The sequence below is a fragment of the Rhinopithecus bieti genome, unplaced genomic scaffold, assembly GCF_001698545.2.
Source record: "Rhinopithecus bieti isolate Rb0 unplaced genomic scaffold, ASM169854v2 scaffold_11508, whole genome shotgun sequence".
NCBI classification, from domain to species: domain Eukaryota; kingdom Metazoa; phylum Chordata; class Mammalia; order Primates; family Cercopithecidae; genus Rhinopithecus; species Rhinopithecus bieti.
This window is the reverse complement of record NW_016806932.1, coordinates 378,673-399,829: the sequence shown is the minus strand read 5'-3', so window position 1 is coordinate 399,829 and position 21,157 is coordinate 378,673. Positions and strand designations below refer to the sequence as shown.

At 38.7% G+C, this 21,157-nt stretch overlaps 1 protein-coding gene across 1 annotated transcript in view; it reads left to right on the top strand.

The window, feature by feature from the left end:
- Positions 1-10,291: 10,291 nt before the first annotated feature.
- The window catches only part of CEP57L1 (centrosomal protein 57 like 1), a 69,456-nt gene continuing 58,590 nt past the window's right edge, over positions 10,292-21,157 (top strand). The window contains exons 1-2 of the mRNA XM_017878765.1: positions 10,292-10,382; positions 10,893-11,030. Of these exons, the coding sequence (XP_017734254.1) occupies positions 10,989-11,030 (42 nt within the window). The 5' untranslated portion in view covers positions 10,292-10,382; positions 10,893-10,988. The remainder of the gene's footprint in view (positions 10,383-10,892; positions 11,031-21,157) is intronic.

Genomic DNA, 21,157 nt, shown 5'->3' with positions numbered 1-21,157 from the left:
AAAAAATTAGCCGGGCAAGGTGGCGGGCGCCTGTAATCCCAGCTACTCCGGAGGCTGAGGCAGGAGAATGGCGTGAACCCGGGAGGCGGAGCTTCCAGTGAGCCGGGATCGCGCCACTGCACTCCAGCCTGGGAGACAGAGCGAGACTCCGTCACACACACACACACACACACACACACACACACGCACACACAGAAATGCAATCACCAACTACTCTGAAGAATCCTTGAAATCTGATTTCCTGAGTATACTGTGCCAGCCTAGTTAAAGTACTAGGTAATTCCTTAAGGTCATTTGAAATCTTTCTCACTTAATGTAGTAAATGTGAGCTGGAAACAATGTGTCAAAGTAAACCCTATTTTCCACTAACTTCTATTTAAAATTTTAGATATTTTACCATGGTGTGAAAAAATAAACTGATTTGAGAAATTCTGACAAAGTAGACGTTAGAATTGGTGGCAAAGCTTGCTTGGTACTGATGTACTTCCAGCAGCACTTTCATCCTTCTAAGCATTTTAAGCATGCTGCCCTCCCTGACCAGCATCAACTCTGTTCTTCCACAAATTCTAAGATTTTCTCATGTCTATGGTTCCTTCCAGTCGATGCTAATTTGCTACAATATAAACACTGCCTATTTTTAAATTAGAAAATTCTTCATGATTAACACATAACCCGAAGTAGTGCCCATTTTATTAAAATTTTAAGTGATTAAGAATCCTGTATTAGGTTGGGCGCGACGGCTCACACCTGTAATCCCAGCACTTTAGGAAGCCGAGGCAGGCAGATCACTTAAGGTCAGGAGTTCAAGACCAGCCTTGCCAACACGGTGAAACCCCATCTCTACTAAAAACTAGCCGGGTGTGGCTAGTTTTCAGTGTAATTTTTAGTTTTAGTGTAGTTTTAGTGTAATTTTAAATTTTTTTGTAATTTAGTGTAATTTAGTCTACATTTTTTGTAATTTAGTAGTTTTAGTGTAATTTTTAGTGTAATTTTAGTGTAGTTTTTAGTGTAATTACATGCCTGTAATCCCAGCTCCTCGGGAGGCTGAGGCAGGGAGAATTGCTTGAACCCGGGAGGTGGAAGTTGCAGTGAGCCAAGATAATGCCACTGCACTCCAGCGTGGGCAACAGAGTGAGACTCCATTTCAAAAAAAAAAAAAAAAAGTATCTTGTATTATACCCACGATTCCACAGCTATTCTGTCAGACCAAAGTTTCAACAATCCTTAAGTTAGCAGTTTGAATTATTAATTTATTACCTATTCAAATGGTAAAAAGATATTTTGCAAATTCCTAATGGCTTATCAAAAGAAAAATAAATGTAACTCTAAACAAAGACAACAGCACACCTATTTTCTAATTCTTTTACTTCATGAATGGTCTGCATATACAGCACTTTAAGGACACAAAGTGTTGAAAATGAGAAAAAAATTCTAATTAAGCCATTGTTTTAGAGGATCCTTCATGATGTCATGAACAACCCATGACCTTAAAGTAAAATTTACTATGCAAGTGTTTAACATCTTTGTACAAAATACTATATCCCATTTGTAAACAAAATAACTATGTTAGAAAAATATTTTTTAAATGAATCAGTTTTTTTCATGTTAGAGGTCACTGGGGGCACTGCAACAGAAATAAAATAGATAAAATTGGGCCGGGCACAGTGGCTCATGCCTGTAATCCTAGCACTTTCAGAGGCTGAGGCGGGTGGATCGCAAGGTCAGGAGTCCAAGACCAGCCTGTCCAACATGGTGTAACCCTGTCCCTACTAAAAACGAGCCAGGTGTGGTGGCGCCCACCTGTAATCCCAGCTACTCAGGAGGCTGAGGCAGGAGAATCGCTTGAACCCCGGAGGCAGAGGTTGCAGTGAGCCAAGATCGCGCCACTGCACTACATGGGCGACAGACTGAGACTGCATCTCAAAAAATAAAATAAAATAAAATAGATGAAATCTGTAAACATAAGAGTATTGTTGTTAATTTTGATCTTTCTGAAGAGTCAAAACATAGGACAAGATGTATTTATATATTATAAAGAAGACACTGAGTATAGATAGTACAGATATGATTCCTACTGTAAGTCAGAAAGTTAAAAAAGATTGGCTGTCTTCAAACAATTTAGAAAAAAAAAGTTAAAGATTTGCCTTCAATTTCTTCACATTCTTTATCCAAAGAAGGACAAAAAACCTGAGAATAAAGAATATTCTCTGAGCCTCAAAAGCAAGGAAGGAAAGCAGTCAAAGACAGGAATGAGAGGAGGCACTGAGAAGTAAGCCACAAGGCTTTCTGAGGGAAAGGGATCGAGTTCTCAATGTATCAATAAAATAAGAAAGGTCAGAAAATAGTGGTATGGGAGAGAGAAGCTTAGTGTAAATATTGAAAGAGGACTCTCATATTTGCTGTGATATCTAAGAGTCAGCAGTGAATGTTTGACAAGCACTACCTTAGACTTTTGGCTCTCACTAAATGGCAGTTAAAAAAAAAATCAAAACAAAACAATCATTTAAAAAGACCAAATCTGCTTCTAGAATGTCTCCAATCTGTTATGTTATATTTTATATTTATAGCCCCACTATAAATGAATTAAGTATGCTTCTAATCTAATCAGATCCAAATTATAAATAGACCAAGTGATATATTATCTAGTTAGATACACATGCAGTTTTAATGGAAGCCTGTAATTAGGCCTGACTGCCTTCTATCCTGCTTCTACTCATCGAGAAATTTTCTGTTCAAGTGATGGGGTGGGGGGTGGGGTGGTGGTCTCCTGGTCCTTAGGGGCTGAATGCTGATTAGTCCAAACCAAAAATAGAAATGCCCAATTTACTCATCAATGACTGGCTTAAAAAAGGGCATGTGACCCAATCTCAGTCAATAGAAACTGAGAGGAAGTCTGCTAGAGGGTTTCTGGGAAAGCTTTTCTTTCCTGAGAGAGAGACACTGGGAAGAAACTCTTTTCTTAGCTGCAGATAGTCATGTCTGCACATGGTGCCTGGAATGGCATGCTGTAGAAATGGAGACATCACTTGCTATGCTGAGGAAAGGAGAAGAAAAAAAGAAAGCAGACAAGTAATGTAGTTGAGCCAATGAATCAATCAAGCTTGGAACTGCCAATATCCAGACTTATTATGTGAAATAATAAACTTATTGTTAGATCTTCAATCTATTTATTACTCAATTGGATACCAACTAGATACTGCAACTCCAACTGTAGCTCTAACAGCTACAAATGTGCCTCATACCCAACAATGAAAGTTTCATTTCTCCTGGAGGTGGGGGGTGTAATAATCACTTTACTAAATGAAAGCCTCCTCTACCCAACTTACCACAGATAAGTATTTTGTTGCTTATTCTAAATTTTCTATCTTAAGCCAATTTACTTCTAGACAGTATTGATTGCTGGCAAACTTATGAAAATATGATCAAATGACCATTCTTGGAAAAGTACTTGGCTATTCTGGATACGCCTCAAAATCTCTTGATACATATGTGCTCTCACATTTTTCTCCTTAATTACATGTATCATCAAGACTATAGTTCACCAGTAGACTATATTAGTAAAGTGGGCCAGTATTAATACTACCATTCCCTTATTTAGAGAATCCAGAGTATCAAAAGGTTTAATTCTTCTTAAGTTTCTTTAAAAACCTAATATAAATAAAGCCTTGGATGAGAATAGAAAACCTTCTTCAAAAGCAGGAAACAACACTTACTGATCTTCAAGTCCCAAGAACAGTGCCTGTCTGGCCCAGAATATTTCTCAAAAATGTCAGTATATTTAAACATGTTGATGTGGAATCAATAAATCGAGAACTGGGGTATAAACAAAAGATGCTATCTCCTAACGTGTTTTTTTTTTTTTTTTTTTTTTTTTAAATAGATTTAGCTCCTTGGAATTGAATCCATTCTACCACCTTGTCACCATTTCTCCCCTGCCAACTATAGCCTTCTGAGCTGACCCACAGCAATTCAGGGCCTTGAGGAGCAGCTGCAGAAATTGCATATGCACCGCAGCTTTTGCTGCTCTACTAATGAATAACAGAAAGCATTATGGAGTGCTACATTTGAATTAATATTTGCTTTCTCATGCGAGGCTGAAGCTAAAATGGTAGGCAGTGAAGCTGGAGAGGTAAGTGAAAGCCAGATAATGCTGGGTACTATGTGACATTAAGAAGTTTAAATTCAATTCTATTCTAAAGGGCTTTTGCCAGTAAAGTTACATAGATTTTCATTTTAGATAAATGGCTCTACAGCTATGTGGAGGAGAGATATAAAAGTGGAGGGTGAGTTTAATCCGGAGAAGTGAGAGATAGCAATGACAGAACTAGAAGAGTGGTATCGGGGGCAGAAATTCATTTAGGAGCTATTTCTACTTGGACGTCTCATAGACAACTTAAACTCAACATGTCTAAAACAGCATTCATTTTTCCCCTAAATTGACCCCCTGCCCCTCTTTTGTCTCAGAAAACAATTGCACAATTCACCAAGTACCTCAAGCCAGAAACTTTAGAGCCATGCTTAATTCTGTTATTTTCCTCATCTTCTAAATCCAACTAAATAGTATATCCTGTGGTTTCTAACTCCTTGATATCTACCAGACCCATTTTAATTTTTTCCACTCCCTCCTGCCCTACCTCATATCCTAGTCCGCTATCACTTTTGTCATAGGCTACTAGACAACCTCCCAAATGATGTCACACATCCACTTTTGACCATGGAAATCCATTCTCTAGAGTGATCCTTCTGACGCACTATCAATCACTACACTACCTTGCTCAAAATCCCCCAGTGGCTTCCATGATTTCTATGATAAAGTCCACAACCCTTAACATAGCCTACAAGCCCCTCTGGGGTCTGGTTTCTGCCTAGTAATAGTAGGCATACCTAACATTAACTGAGCATTCCTTATATGCTAGGCACTGTGCTATGCTTTGCAAACATCATTTATTTTATTCTTATAGCAACATTGTGAGGCAGGAATCATACGCATCATGCTCATTTTGCAGATGAGGAAACTGAATCAAGGAGAGATTATGTAACTTATGCAAAGTTGTAGAGCTAATAAAGTAGTCCCACACTGCGTAACATTTCAGCCGATGATGGACCCCCCATATACAACAGTGGTCTCATAAGATTACACACTTGACCCTTAAACACCAAGGGGGTTAGCGGGCCAACCCTCCACACAGTTGAAAATCTGTGTATAACTTTTGACTCCCTCCAAACTTAGCCAACAATAGCCTACTGTTGACTGGAAACCTTACTGATAATATAAATAGTCCATTAACACATATTTTGTATGTTATACATATTATATACTGTATTCTTACAATACAATAAGCTAGAGAAAAGAAAATGTTATTAAGAAAATCATAATGAAGAGATCATATATTTACCATTCATTAAGTGGACATAGATAATCATAAAGATCTTCATTCTTATGGTCTTCAGTTTGAGTACACTGATGAGGAGGATCAAGAGGAGGGGTTGGTCATGTTATCTCAAGGGTGATAGAGGTGGAATAGGCAGAAGGAGAGGCAGAAAAGGCAGGCACATTCAAGTGTAACTTTTGTTTGTTTATTTGAAACAGGGTTTTGCTCTGTCACCAGAGGGCTGGAGGGCAATGACACAATCATAGCTCACTGTAACCTCGAACTCTTGGGCTCAAGAGATCCTCCTGCCTCAGCCTTCTGAGTAGCTGGTACTACAGGTGTGCTCCACTGCACCCAGCTAATTTTTTTTTCTTAACTTTTTGTAGAGATGGGTCTTGCTATGTTGTTAAAGCTGGTCTCCAACTCCTAACCTCAGGAGATCTTTCTACCTCAGCCTTCCAAAGTGCTGGGATTACAGGTGTGAGCCACCCCACCCAACTTAGTATAACTTCTATTGAAAAAACAATCTTCCTATAAGTGGACTCATGCAGTTCAAACCTATGCTGTTCAAGGGTCAATTGCAATGTTATATTATTACTCTACCTTTTCTATGTTTAGATACACAAATACTTACCATTGTATTATAATTGCTAAAGTGTATTCAGTTCAGTGACATGCTGTACAGGTTTGAGCCTAGAAACAACAGGCTATATACCACATAGCCTAGGTGTGTAGTAGGCTATACCATCTAGGTTTGTGTGATTTCACCCTACGATATTCACACAAATATGATACCACCTAATGATGCATTTCTCAGAGTGTATCAACATCATTAAGTGACACATGACAGTATCGGAGCCAGGTCTGCCAAACTCCAGAGTATGTCCTCTTAAGCTATTCATGCCACCCTCAAACTGTCTGCCCCAGCCATATTGCATTACTTTCAGCTCCTAGAACTCATTTGCTCTCCTTGTCATGAGGCCTTCATACATACTGTTCCCTATGTCTGGAATGTCCCCTCACAAATCTCACCTTTACATGGATAATATTTATTCATTATGTCTTTGCTTAAATGTCATTGCCTCAGGAAAGCTTTCCCTTACTATCTAAAATTAAATTTTTTATTTGTTTACTTCTTTATGGTTTGTTTACCTTTGGTATAATGTCAAAATTGTTACCACTGGTCCTCAGTTCTCAGAATGACATTCAGCAGGGGTTCAATAAACATTTGTTGCATAACTGCATGCATAAATGAATGATGCTGGGTGGAAACTCCCTAAACTGAAAACTTCATCTATTCAGACTACTGATGAAAAACAGAAAGAAGGAAAGTATAAATTTGTTCATCCACTGGATATTTATTTAGTAGCTTCCAGGTCCCAGCCAATACTCTTAAGAACTCACAGCCTTCCTATGGGAGACAGACACATAAGCATGTGCTTATAACACAATATAAGTAAAGTGCCTGTTATAATTGTACAATAGATGCAGAGATGCAAAAAAAAAAGAGTATGTCTATAGGGAACATTCCCAGGAAAGGAAATTCTTGAGTCCTTTTGCAGGATGAATGAGTCTTGAAATATATATCGTATAGTCTATGTATTTCACTTATGAAAGGCAGAGGAGCATCTACTATATATACCAGAGCATTTTACGTCTCATTTGATTCTCACAAGAGCTCTGTGTTGTTATTCCCATTTTACAGACGTGGAAATTCAAGCTAAGAAAGATCAAGGAATTTGCCCAAGGTTACAGGCAAGGACATTAGTAAAGGAGCGGAATTTGAGCCCAACTCTGACTCCAGTATCCATTTATTTATCATTATATTGAAATCCTTTGATACTATACTCCCCAGAGCCTGCTCACTTTTATTTTCAATATAACTCTTAACAAAATCGGTTATCTGGTTTCCTATTCTAATATAAATTAAGCAGCAAAATGAAAGATCAGGAAGAGACCAAAGTCAAGTATCCTGATGGCAAAGGACACAAGAGAAAACTATAAAATTACACACAAAAAATATAAAAACTAATGGATCATATAGTCAGTCCTCCACCCTTTGCTGCACAACAATACTTGATATGCTTAATGATGACCCCATTACGGACAAAAATGGTTGTTATAGCCACTACAGTCTAGAAGATAGAGAAATAACTTTTTGTGTTTCAAAGGGTAAACTTCAGTTACCTAGTATATTAATTCCTCTCTGGTAACTCTGAATTGTAACAATTGTTTCCAAAGTGTTAGTGAGAAGGAATATCCCAAGATCTTAAACAGAGTCTTCATTTTGTGGATATTATTTTTCTGTTGCTTTAAACTAAATTCAAGCCAGTATATAAAAACTGTCAATTTTAACTTACATAGTTACCCAAGTACATTTTAAATTTTAAAAACCTCTCATACATGACTTTGGACAACACACGTGGATTGAGAAATGTAAAGATTGACAAGCATATATAAGGTGTTACTGAATATTCTCAATATCTAAAAACTTTTTTTAAAAAAAGTCTTCTAACACACCTTGTAATAAAACAGGATAAATTATGAACAAAATGGAGGAAAACTATAATATTTTAACCTGCTGCACTCATATCTTAAATAGCTACACATGTGAAAAAGAAACAATTCAGGCAAACACAGAGAAAGCTGGTTGAGCAATTTGCCATAAAATTGTTTCTATCAAATACCCCATCTGGGTCCACCTTTTCAACATGAAGATGTTAGCTTTTTTAAGAGAGCTTTTTATTATTTATATAATTCTCTTCTTGAAAAAAGAGAGGTTGCATTTAGAGAACACATCCTGGTTTGTTTTGTTTTTAAAAATAAGAGAAAATTGTTCCACCAATTATATTGAACAGGCTGACTAGGAAACATTTAATATCTTTTATCATTTTAGAGGCTTTTAAATGTGAGCCTTTCCACTCAGAACACTGTGACAATGTGAAAAAACACACTGGCTACATTTCCCATGAACATGTAAAAGAAATATAAGGAAAACAAGTATTTACTTGGAATTAACTGTAGTTTTCATATATTCTTCCAGGAGCAAAGCAGTTTCTGCCTAAAACTCTAGAAAAACGCTACTTGTTTACTTACAGAACACTCTAATTTAAAGATGTAAACTCATAATCAAAGTTTACATAATCACCTAATAGAAACAAACACAACGTGAATAATTGCAAATAAAATGTCACTGTACTAGAGAGACAGTTGTATTTAAAATGCTCTTCCTTACCTGGATGCTCTTCAGAATAAACTCACTTTTCTCTCTTACATCTTTGAAGGGACACCTCTTAGAAAGCATAAGTAGATGAGCAAGTAGCTTATTCAACCCATCCGAAGACTCGGTATTTGAAAGCCCGTCTGATGGACGATGAGGTGTTTCTTTCACCGAACGAAGACACTCGCTTTTCCTCAAAATGGTTTGCCTAATGTTTTCCAGTGCTGTCTCTCTAGTAGTTGAATCTCTACTGCACAGTCCATCCCATCTCACTTCATTCTCTCCTTCAGCCATGACAATAGTTTTTCCTTTGCGGTCTTCAGTTACCTTTCAGCATGCCCCCCAAAATCACTCTGTGTTTTTAAAATGAAAAATGTAAAAATAAAATCAGAGAAATCAAATCGTCATGAAAACACACATATGGGTAACATTTGGAACCACTGGTGTCTTCAGCCGATCTACAAGCTAGATCACCCTCTCACCCTCTCCTTGTACACTAAAGGGCAGTCTTCTTTCTGGAAAACAAAGTTGGAAAGTTGCAACCTTGCAGCGCTGGCTTTGGTGGAATATCGGGGAAGCGTTCTCCTCCGTCTCGCGGGGTCAGCGGATATCCTCACGTTGTGGAGCTGTCAAATCCGTGCTCTGCCCCAAAAGGCTGGTAACAGTTGAACGCCCTCCAGCCATTCGGGGCTTTTTTGTCTGTGCAGCCACCGGGTTCTCTCGAGCTTTCCCACCCCGCCCCTCCTCCGACACCAGTCCCCGCCCTCCGCAGCTCCTCCCAGCGCCTCAGCAGCCGGCCGGGCGCCGGCAGGGAAGGCTCGCCGAACTCTGGCCCACTGGCCGCAGCGGCCGGAGGCTTGGGCGCTGCTGGAGGGCGGCAGTCTCGGGCAGCCGCTGTCCCGGCGGGCGGCGGTGAAAAAAAGCGTCCCCAGCCCCGCCAATTCCGGATCCCCGGGAAGACGCTACTTCTCCGATCCCTGCACCCTCGCCCACCACCGCCGAGCCAGAGGGCATAGGGCGGTCCTGCCAATCCTCGAGCGCAGGTCTGGGCCGCGGAGCTGGCGGGGCTGCGGGGCCCAAGGCGCAAAGCCCGCCCTTCGCCCAGCCCCATCGGTGGGGATCAGCCCAGAGGGCGGGAGCAGGGAGGGGAGACGGGGGTCCTCACCCCCAGCCCCTCCCCTTTCTCCGCCCGGCACAAACCGGGAGCCACCGCGGCCCCAGCGCCTTCTTCCCCGCCCAGGCAGACGCGACCCGCCGAGGCAAAGCCATTGGAAAAAAGCCCCGCCCTCTGGCAGGCTACCTCCGGACCCCCAGTGCGCCGCGCGCGGCTGCCAACCGCTGCCGGCTGCTACGCATGCGTGACTTATAACAGGGCACAAGCGCCTCCGGAGGCTCTAAGCTTGCGGCCTGGGGCGGTTTCTGTTCCCGGATGTTTGGAGTGTGTCCTGGAGAAGGGGAAGGAAAAAGTAAGGCGTAGAAGTACACTGAGACTTCGTCACACACAAAACAAGCACGACAAAGAAAAAGGGCGCGAAGGGACTCCTGGACGAAATTGAGTCTACATTTAAGATCACCGTAAAAGTAGGGACGGCCTCTTTATTACTCCAAACCCCAGATTTAAGTCGGTGGGACGTCTTCGCGTTGACTTGTGGGGAATGTAGTTTTGATGCTGCCGGCGCGTTTTGTTTGCGACAGAAACTACAATCCCCAGAGGCCACCGCGACGTCGCCTGTGGCTGCCCGCGAACCAACGGCTAGCGGTGGCAGGGGCTGACTGAGACCGTCTGCTTGGTAAGCACTGTAGGCTGGGTTGTCACCTTTCCTTGACAGGGTTTTTTCTTCCTCCATTTCCTCTGGGATTTTGGAGACGAAGCCATCTAGGGTGGCCTCCCTTTGTCCAAGGATTTTTCCAGTGACTTGCGTGGGAAGGACTAGTCCAGCTGTCCAAGCGCGGGGTGTGGTGGGTGAGGCGAGGATTTAGGGATTCTGATCCCGAGGGTCGCAGGGAGCGGCCTAAGGCCAAGAAGGATGGATGCTGTGGAAACTGGAGCTTCGGGCTGCTGCTTCTGCTTCCACCCTTTTCTGTGGACAGGCGCGGGGTGGATTTGGGATCTCTGCGCATTTGCACCTTTGTTTGCCTTTGCTTAGGGATGTTCTGGGCTTTATTTGCTTTTAAAAAGTCATTATTTGAGAAAAGTCGAGGTTTGAACGGCCATCAGTGGACTGATAATCGGTGTAGATTTTAATTCTTTACGTTGCAGAATTGCATTACATTAAATTCTAAAAATTTCATCTTGCTAGGCACTGAATATACAACAATGAGAAAGACAAGTCTTATCCAGTTAAGAGGAACCAGTTGTTAGACATACAGTTACAATACTATATGATATCACTGGGATGCCTAGAAGGAGATCACTTAGCCCAGTCTTGGAAAGCCAGGTAAATCTTCATCCCAGGGGAAATGGAAGATCAAAAGAACAGCATATGCTAAGGCCCAGAGCGAGAGATAGGGTACTTTCAGGAAATGTCAGTAAGCCAAATCATACATACTTGGCGGTGTGGGGTGGGAAGGGAAGGGTGCTTTTTGTGTATTGATGTACTTTGAAGCTACAAAGAGACAGATACTGTGAATTCTTTACATTGTTTCTGTAAGTGAACTATTTTTGAACAGATGCATAGTTCTGATGAATTGGTCGAATTTCAAAAGCCTGTTACATTCTAACACTTCTAGTTTGAATCCGAATTTTAAAAAGGGAATAACTTATGAGTGTGATTGAGAAAACAAAACAAAACCATTCCGTTTTATCTCCTTTTGGGATGATCATCCTTTATCCAGCCCAGAAAGAGTAGGGTAGTTTCTTAAGGCTGGGTGCCTTTTTATGCCGTAGTTAAATATGATCTCATGTGTACCCATGGCTTCACCAACACTTATGCCTCTCAAATGAATAGCTCCATTCAGCTTCACCTCTCAGCTTTCACATATCTATCTCTTGGATATTTCTTCTTGGATATCTCAAAAGCATCTCCAACTCAACATTCCTAAAATCAAATGTATAGTTATCTCTTACGAATCTGATTCTTTTTCAGTGTTCCTTATTTCAGCAAAGGACACTACCATCCATCTACTTGTGAAAATTTGAAAGCTAAACATTATTCTTTGTTTCTTCTTGCCCTTCATACTTCTATGGCTAAATTATTACCAAGTTCTGCCAATCTTATCTCCCAAAATATCCTTCAAATATATTTTTCTCTCCACCTGTCTTCAAACTGCGGTAATCTCTCAAGACCACTACAGTAGCAATTATTCACAATGACCCTCCTCCATTAGTTCTCCATTATAGCTACCAGAATGATTTTTTTGAAACTGCAGATCTGATCAGATTTTCTCTTGGTTAAAACTATTCAATGGTGTCCTGCTACTGTTAAAATAAAGGCAAAACTCCTTTATAAAGCCTGACATCATCTGGTACTCTTTCAGACTCACTTCATATACTGCTCTCCAGATCAACCATACAGACCATTTTTCAGTCATTGGTTCTCATGTTCCATTTCACCCATGCATTTACTCAACAAATCTCTGTTGAGTCCCTTTTATATAACAGGACATTGAGGATACAGCACTGACCACAATATATAAAAATTCGTACTGTCATAGAGCTTGCATTCTACTGAGAAGAGATAGTAAATAAATATGTAAAACATTTAGTAAATGAAATGAAGACAAATGCAGTGGAGAATAAAACAACTGGGAAGGGGAATGGGGAGTGTCAGGATGTGAGGGGCTAGGTTTACTTTTAAATAAGGTGGTTAGAAAAGACCTAATCCAGAAGGGGACAATTGAGGAGATATGAAGTAGGGGAGGGAATAAACCATATAGATGCCTGGGCAAATAGCATTCTAATGAAGAGAGTTAGTGCAAAGGCCTTGGGCAGGAGCCTGAGTGCACATTTGAGAAATAGCAAGAAGGCTAGTGTGGCTGGAGCACAATGAGTACAAAGAGAATAACATGAGGTCACAGAGAAAGGAAGTAATGGTGGGAGAACATGTACGTGACTGAAAGGACTAACATTTTTAATTGAGTTGGGAAAGCATTGGAGAGTTTTGTGCAGATGAGGGCATGATCTGACTTTTAAAAAATGACTACTTTTCTTTCTCTCTCTCTCTCTTTCTTTCTCTCTCTCTCTTCGATGGAGTTTTGCTCTTATTGCCCAGGCTGGAGTGCAATGGCACAATCTTGGCTCACTGCAACCTCCACCTCCCAAGTTTAAGCAATTCTTCATCCTCGGCCTCCCAAGTAGCTGGGATTACAGGCATGCACCACCATACTTGGCTAATTCTGTATTTTTAGTAGAAACAGAGTTTCACCATGTTGGTCAGGCTGGTCTTGAATTCCTGACCTCAAGTGATCCACCCACCTCAGCCTTGCAAAGTGCTGGATTACAGACATGAGCCACCATGCCTGGCCTCTTTCTTTTTGCCTGAGGCAGAGTCTCACTGTGTCACCCAGGCTGGAGTGAAGTCATAGCTCACTGCATCCTTGAACTCCTGGGCTCAAGTAATCCTTCCAACTCAGTCGCCCAGGTTGTTGGGACTATAGGCATGTACCAACATGCCCAGCTAATTTTGTATTTTTTCCTTTTTTTTTTTTAACTGAAATTACATAAAAGTGGAGATAATTTTTGTCTTTTTATAGAGACGGGTTCTCACTGTGTTGCCCAGGCTGGTCTTGAACTCCTCAAGTGATTGTCTCAAGCAATCCTCCTGCCTCTGCCTCCCAAAGTGCTGGGATTAGAGGCAGACGCCACTGCAACTGGCCTGAAATGAATATTTCTTTTAAATTGTATTGAGCGTAGACCATGGGGAAGCAAGAGTAGAAACAGAGAGACTGGTTGGAAACTAAAGTAATAATCCAGGTGAGAGAATCTGGATACGTTTTGATAGTATAACCAACAGATTTTGCTGACAGATTGTGTGACAGTAAGAGTCAAAAATGACTTCAAAGTTTCTAAGCTGAGCAACTAGAATGGAGGAAGTGCCATTTACTGTTACAGGAAAGTCTGCAGATTTATGAATGGGAGAGAGAGGAAAGGTTGGTATTTTAGCTTGGCCATGTTAAGTTTGAGATGCCTCTAAGAAATTCACATTGAGATGTGGAGGTGGAGGAGGCAGTTGAATAAATGAGTCCAGAAGTGAGGAGAAAGAGCTGGCAATAGATATAATTTTGGGTTTTATAGTAGCGTTTTGATAGCAGTTGTTGATATCACCAAAAGAGATATTCCATGGAGTTTGGGTGGATTTGGAGTTCTATGCAAAGGTGACTGTGAAGGAGCAGCCAGTGAACAGAGGAAAACCCACTGTTCAGTAGGTATCCTAGAAGCGAAATGAAGAAAGTGATTAAGGAGGAAGGAAAAATAAGTTATGTTAAATGTTGCTGTAGGTCTAATGAGATGAGGATTCATAATTGACCACTACATTTAGCAACATGGAGGTCATTGGGATCTTGATAAGAAACTTTTGGTGGAGTAAAGGTGAAACTCCGTCTCTACTAAAAGTACAAAAATTAGCCGGGCATGATGGCGCATGCCTGTAATCCCAACTACTCAGGATGCTGAGGCAGGAGAATCACCTGAGCCCGGGAGGCGGAGGGGCTGGAGGTTGCAGTGAGCCAAGATCGCACCACTGCACTGCAGACTGGGTGACAGAGTATGACTCTGTCTCAGGAAAAAAAAAAAAAAAAAAAGAAAGTCTGCCTTTTTTGGCTGCAATGTATAAATAGATGTTATGGAATTTAGAAGAACTTCTTTAGATCAGTAAATATTCAAGTTACATTTTAGAAGAGTAATTAATTAGGAAACAGATATTGAGAGGTTTTGCTAACTTTGGCCATGGATCATGGAATCATGCAGTATGTTGCCTTTTAGACTGGCGCCTTTACTTAGCAATGTGCATTTATAGTTATTTTATGTCTTTATATGTATGGCTTGAGAGCTCATTTGTTTATATCACTGAAAAATAATCCATTGTATGGATATATTACAGTTTGCTTATTCACCTTTTGAAGGACATCTTAGTTGCTTCCAGTTTTCATCGATTATGAATAAAGTGTCCTAAAAATTTATGTGCAGGCTTTTCTGGGCATAAGTTTTTAACTCATCTAGGAATATGATTGCTGGTAACCCTATGTTTAGCTTTGTAAGAAACTCACAGCTGTTTTTCAAAGCGGCAGTACCATTTTCTATTTCCCACCAATGAATGAGAGTTCCTGTTGTGCCCCATCTTTGCCAGGATTTGGTGGTGTTAGTGTTTTGGATTTTAGCTGCTCTGATAGGTATGTAATGGTATCTCATTATTGTTTTAATTGGTGATTCCTCAATGACATATGTTGAGCATCTTTTCATGTGCCTATTTGCTGCCTGTATATCATGTTTGGTGAGGTGTCTGTTCAGATTTTTTGTCCATTTAAAAATTATTATTACTGTTGAGTGTTTTTGTTTTATAGAGGCAGGGTCTCGCTGTGTCACCCAGGTTGGAGAGCAGTGGTGATATCATAGCTCACTGTAACCTCAAACCCCTTGGCTCAAGCAGTCCTGCCTCAGCCTCCAAAGTAGCTGGAACTACAGGCATGCACCTCCATGCCCAGTTTACTGTTGAGTTTTAAGAGTGCTTTGTATATTTTGGACACACAAGTCCTATATCAGATCTGCATTTTGCAAATATTTTCTGCAAGTCTGTGGCTTGTCTTTTCATTCTCTTAATAGTGTCTTTTGCAAAGCAGAAAATTTTAATTTTAGTGAAGTCCAGCTTTCATGTATCATGCTTTTGGTGTTGCAGCTAAAAAGTCATTGCCATACCCAAGGTCATTTAGATTTTCTCTTGTCTTCCAGAGCTTTTATAGCTTTGTGTTTTGTGTATAGGTTTATGATCCATTTTTTAGTCATTTTTTTTTGTAAAAGGTATAAGGTCTGTGCTTACATTTATATTTTTATTAATAAAGTTTCTGCTGGATCTGAAATTATTTTGATCAGTAATATTAAAAGGTAAAAAACTTTTTTTTTAAAGACCGTTGTACTGAATCCTTACAACTATATTGGTACCATTCTTCAAAACTGTTCCTTGAGAGAGAGACCTGAAGTCAGCCTAAAGATGAGGCCAGGGAGAACTTTATCTGGAACGTATCAGAAAACCGGACTAACAGTTCCATTTTAGTTATCTGTTGTCAGCATGTGCAATTGGCTGAGTGCTGTAAGTGCAAATTGTTAGGAAGACTTTCTACAATTAAGAATATTATTCTCCAATTGAATTACCTTGTTATTTGTCTACATTGCTGTTTTTCTGTTTTTTTGTTTGTTTGTTTTGTTTTGTTTTTTGCTACTTTTTTGCCTAGTCTTACAAGATTGCAAAAATCTACCTGTGATTTTTCCACAATAGTTTGACCCTTCTCTACAATGAAACACTGAAGCCATGGAAACTTAAAATATCTCTTTCTGTGATAATTGACTTCAACTTAAGTTTTTAAAGGAAATTATACTAATTATTCACTACATAGTAACATAAGCAGCTTTACCTCTAAATGCTTCCTTAGTTTTCTTTTGGCTTGTTGAAAATGTCTTGTCAACCAAGTACTATATGTGTGTACTTTTATGTGTGTGGTGTATGTGTATTGCCCAAATGAATCATGAAAGCTCTTAAATTTGAATCTGTATATTTTATTTTTAAGCTTTCCTTAACAAGGTCATTTGAATTCCTTAACAAGATTGATTTGAATGATACTCTTTTCAACCTTTCAAAAACGTATTTTCTGAAACACTGTCATACATACTATTCTCAAAATACCATCACCCTTTTTTCTATGTTATTGCTTCCATCTTTCAGGAATAAATGAGTAAACCACTTAAATCAAGTTTACTCTTCAGTATTTTCTCCAGTTTTTCTGTTTTTGGTGTCTCCAAATTTACTGTAGTATGCTTTGAATGACTAAATCTCTAGTATTTCTGACATATATTAATGGATAGATTTTAAAACCAATAATTGCTGAATCTATATTCATTTTGCTCTTCTTGAAAGATTTGTGAGCCAACTCTAGCAATATACGCAATATACAATATGAATTTTATAAACCGGTCTCACTACTGACTTTATTCTTATTTTTCTACTTATTTTCCTTATCCATATTTTACATGAATATATACATATATGGGGTAAGATATTAAAATTACGTGTCATTTTAAAAAACATTACAAATTTCAAACAAAAAATAAGAGTAACAAAATAAATACGCTTTTTAACCACCCCTTGGAATGAACAAATGTTAACATTTTACCTAATTTGCTTTAGTTTTTTTCTTTTTCAATGAAATAAAATATCACATAGGTTGTGAAAATGCTCTTGGCACAGTTATATATTGTCTTTGCCTTTTAAAAAAATGTTACATAGAAGATATCTTACTATCTGTAACTTGCTTTCTATTTTACTCAATATATTTTCAGAGCTTATCTATGTTGCTAAATGTAGATCTTGTTTTTAAATTTTAGCTGGTGTATAGTGTTTCATTGTATGAATATGATACAACTTATTTATCCAGTCCCTGTTAATGTATATTTATGTATTTTTTTAATTTTTTTTTTTTGTTGCAAGCAGTGCAGCAGTGAGCATCATTATACGTATCTCCAGATATGTGCCATTTTCTTTAGGGTTCACTCATAAATTCAGAGAAGTGGAATTGCTGAGTTATAGGATATACACAGGATCACATTTTTCAAGTTGTTCTCTAAAATGTTATATTTTACCAGTTTACACTCCCACTGGCAGTTCATGGGAATTTTCATTTCCCCACATCCTTGACAAAACTTAATATTGATAGGTGTGGTTTTTTTGTTTTGTTTTTTGTTTGTTTGTTTGTTTTGTGAGACAGAATCCCACTCTGTTGCCCAGACCAGAGTGCAGTGGCACGATCACAGCCCACCGCAAGCCTCAACCTCCCAGGCTCAAGCGATCTTCCCACCTCTGCCCTACAAGTAGCTGGGAACACATGTGTGTGCCACCACACCCAGCTAATTAAAAATTTTTTCTTTGTAGAAATGGGGTCTCACAGTATTGCCCAGGCTGATCTTGAACACCTGGGGTCAAGCAGTCCCCCAACCTCAGCCTCCCTAAGTGCTAAGATTACAGACATGAGCCACTGCATTGGGTCCTGATAGGCTTCTTTTAAAATTTTTGTCAAGCTAATGGGTGTAAAATAATTTCTGTATTGTTTGATTTTGCATTTCCTGATCAATGAAGTAGAATGTTTTTGTCCTTTTGGCTATCCATGTTTTCTTGTCTTTCAACTTCCACTGTACCTTTTTTTCCTTTGTTAATTGAGCTTTGTGTTTTTCTAAATGATTTATAGAACTTTTTTCTGTATTTCAGATACTAATCTTTTATGTTATATATGTTGCTTTTTTAAAGATATCATCAATGATTTTTTTGTTGTACAGAAATCTTAATTTTAATATAGTTTTATCATTTTTTCTTTTTTTATTTATAAATTATCTTGTTTTAAGAAATCTCTTCTTACCCAAAGTCTGAAACATACTCTGTATTTTCTTCTAAAACAAAGGTTTGTTGTTCACATATAGATATTCAGTCTAGCTGGAATTTATTTTTGTGTTTGGCATGGAGTAGAGATATATGTCTATATTTTACAGTGTGGCTAGCACTGTATAGTGAATATTGGCATAGTGAATATTGAATAGCCAATCCTTTCTCCATGGAAATGCCCTCTTTTTCATATACCAAATTCCCACATATGTAAAATTTATTTACTCTCTTTTCTTTTGTATCCGTTTTGTCTCACCTCAGTCCTGTACTACTATTTTAATGACTAAAGTGCCGTAATCAATCTTAATAACTAGAAAAACAGTCCTATCTTTTTTTCTTTTTCACAATGCCATTACAAAATTTTATTTGCCATTATCCCTATGATTCATATATAGTTTCTGATGCTATTGTGCAAATGTATGTTTTGAAATTACATTTTCTAGATAGGTTATCTAGATGGGGGATCCCCAACCCTCGGGCCATGGACTGGTACCAGTTCGTGGCCTGTTACAAACCAGACCACACAACAGGGAGTGAGCAACAGGTGAACAAACGAAGCTTCATCTGTATCTACAGCTGCTCCCCATTGCTTGCATTACCCCAGATCTCCGCCTCCTGTCAGATCAGCAGTAGCATTCTTACAGGAGCACAAATGCTCTCTGAACTGCGGATGTGAGAGATCTAGGTTGCACGCTCCTTATGAGACTCTAAAGCCTAATGATTTGTCACTGTCTCTCATCACCCCCAGATGGGACTGTCTGGTTGCAAAAACAAGCTCAGGGCTCCTACTGATTCTACTTTATGGTGAGTTGTATAATTATTTTGTTATGTGTTACAATGTAATAATAATAGAAATAAAGTTCACAATGAGTGCAATGGGCTTGAATCATCCTGAAACCATCCCGTCCCCACGCCTAACCCAGGTCCATGGAAAAAGCGTCTTCCATAAAACCAGTCCCTGGTACCAAAAAGATTGGGGACCACTGATCTAGATTATTGTGGGTTGTTCTATATAGAAAATCGTATTTCCTGCAGATAACAATTTTTATACTCTTATACATCTTATTTTCTTTTTCTGTTTTGTCCCTTTGTCACGATCTCCAATTTATTATTAAACAATACTACTGATAGTGGGTATCCTTGTTGTCAGTGTTTTTAGTGTCAGAGGTGGACTTTTTTTCTTGAAACTCAATACATTTCATTTATTTTAATTAGTATTCAATTTATTAAAGTTGTCATTTTTTATATGTAGTTTTCACTAAGACTTTGAATTTAACTTATAAGTTGTACTACATCTATTTTTAAGTATAGTAGTTTTTGCAAGGAGATAAGGATTTTGGCTTTTTTAAAATTAATGTTCAAGACCGGGCATGATAGCTCATGTCTGTAATCCCAGCACTTTGGGAAGCTGAGGCTGGCGGATCACTTGAGGTCAGGAGTTCAAGACCAGCCTGGCCAACATGGTGAAACAACCCCCCCCCCCACCACGACCACCACCGGTCTCTACTAAAAATACAAAAAAAGAAAATTAGCGTGGCATGGTGGCTTACACCTGTAATCTCAGCTCCTTTGAGGCAGGAAAATTGCTTGAACTTAGGAGATAAAGGTTGCAGTGAGCTGAAATTGCACCACTTCACTCCAGCTTAGGTGACAGAGTGAGACTCTATCTCAAAAAACTAACAAAATAAAATTAATGTTTGGTTAACCTGTAAGTATAAAAAATAAAATTTTATTTAAATATGTAATAGTATTTACAAACAAATTTCTTATGTTTCAAACTACAATTTTCAATTTAGCCTATCTTTTTATCAAATACTTAAGCTATTATCAAAACAGACCTTCAATTCTAATAAGCAGTATCATCCTAAGTAAGCAACTTTTGTGAACCTAATAAATTAGAATTATATTTTTTAATAAATCTGATTTTCATAATCATTTTAAACATTTTAAAAAATCCAACCATGATTCACCAGTTCTGGCTTGAATTTTCTCTTTGTTTTAGCATCTGGGCATTTCCCCTTTTCTTTTGAGCTTGGCTATATATAATTTTAAAGTTATATATCATCTAATATTTTTATGTATAGGTTAGAGGAGAGTTTTTTCTTTCGTATTAATCAGAACTTTTTATATTTTCCTTCTTTTATTACATATAATCTTATAAGTTGCTTAAGTCATTCTAAAGCCTTAAAACACGTGTTTCAAATGCCTGTTAATGCAAATTATGGATTCTTTTATTTTTAAAAATCTAGACTTAATGGTTGTCTAGATAAGAGCATTAAGGTATTCATAAGGGAATTCACAATGAAGACAAAACTTAATTGTTACCCCAGGTTTAGAACTCAGTAATTTGGCAAAAGCTTCAGTAAAAGTTCATATCTGTGGCTGGACACAGTGACTTATACCTGTAATCCCAGCACTTTGGGAGGTCAAGGCGGGTGGATCACCTGAGGTCAGGAGTTTGAGACCAGCTTGGCCAACATGGTGAAACCCCGTCTCTAACAAAAATCCAAAAATTAGCTTGGCATGGTGGCACATGCCTGTAATCCCAGCTACGTGGGAGGCTGGGGCAGGAGAATCACTTGAACCTGGGAGACGGAGGTTGCAGTGAGACGAGATCACGCCACTGCACTCTAGCTTGGGCTACACAGAGAGACTCTGTATCAAAAAAAAAAAAAAAAAAGATAAAATAAGTTCATATTTGTAAGTACAACTCTCTTTTAATAGAATTTTAGAAATGGATGAAAACTTCAAGATTAAGTTATTCATTTTATTTAATTCATAAATATATAAAGTTATGGAGAAGTTAAGCTACTAATTAGGACAAGATCCCAAAACTACTTAGAAACTAGTGTTGTCCACACCAGTAAATCTAGATGTAATGCCCCACCAGTAAGCAGTAGTGCTTTGGAGGAGTCTCTGACACCAAAGCTTATAAAGACTACAATATTTATGTTCTACATTTCTCTCTTTTTTTTTTTTTTTTTTTT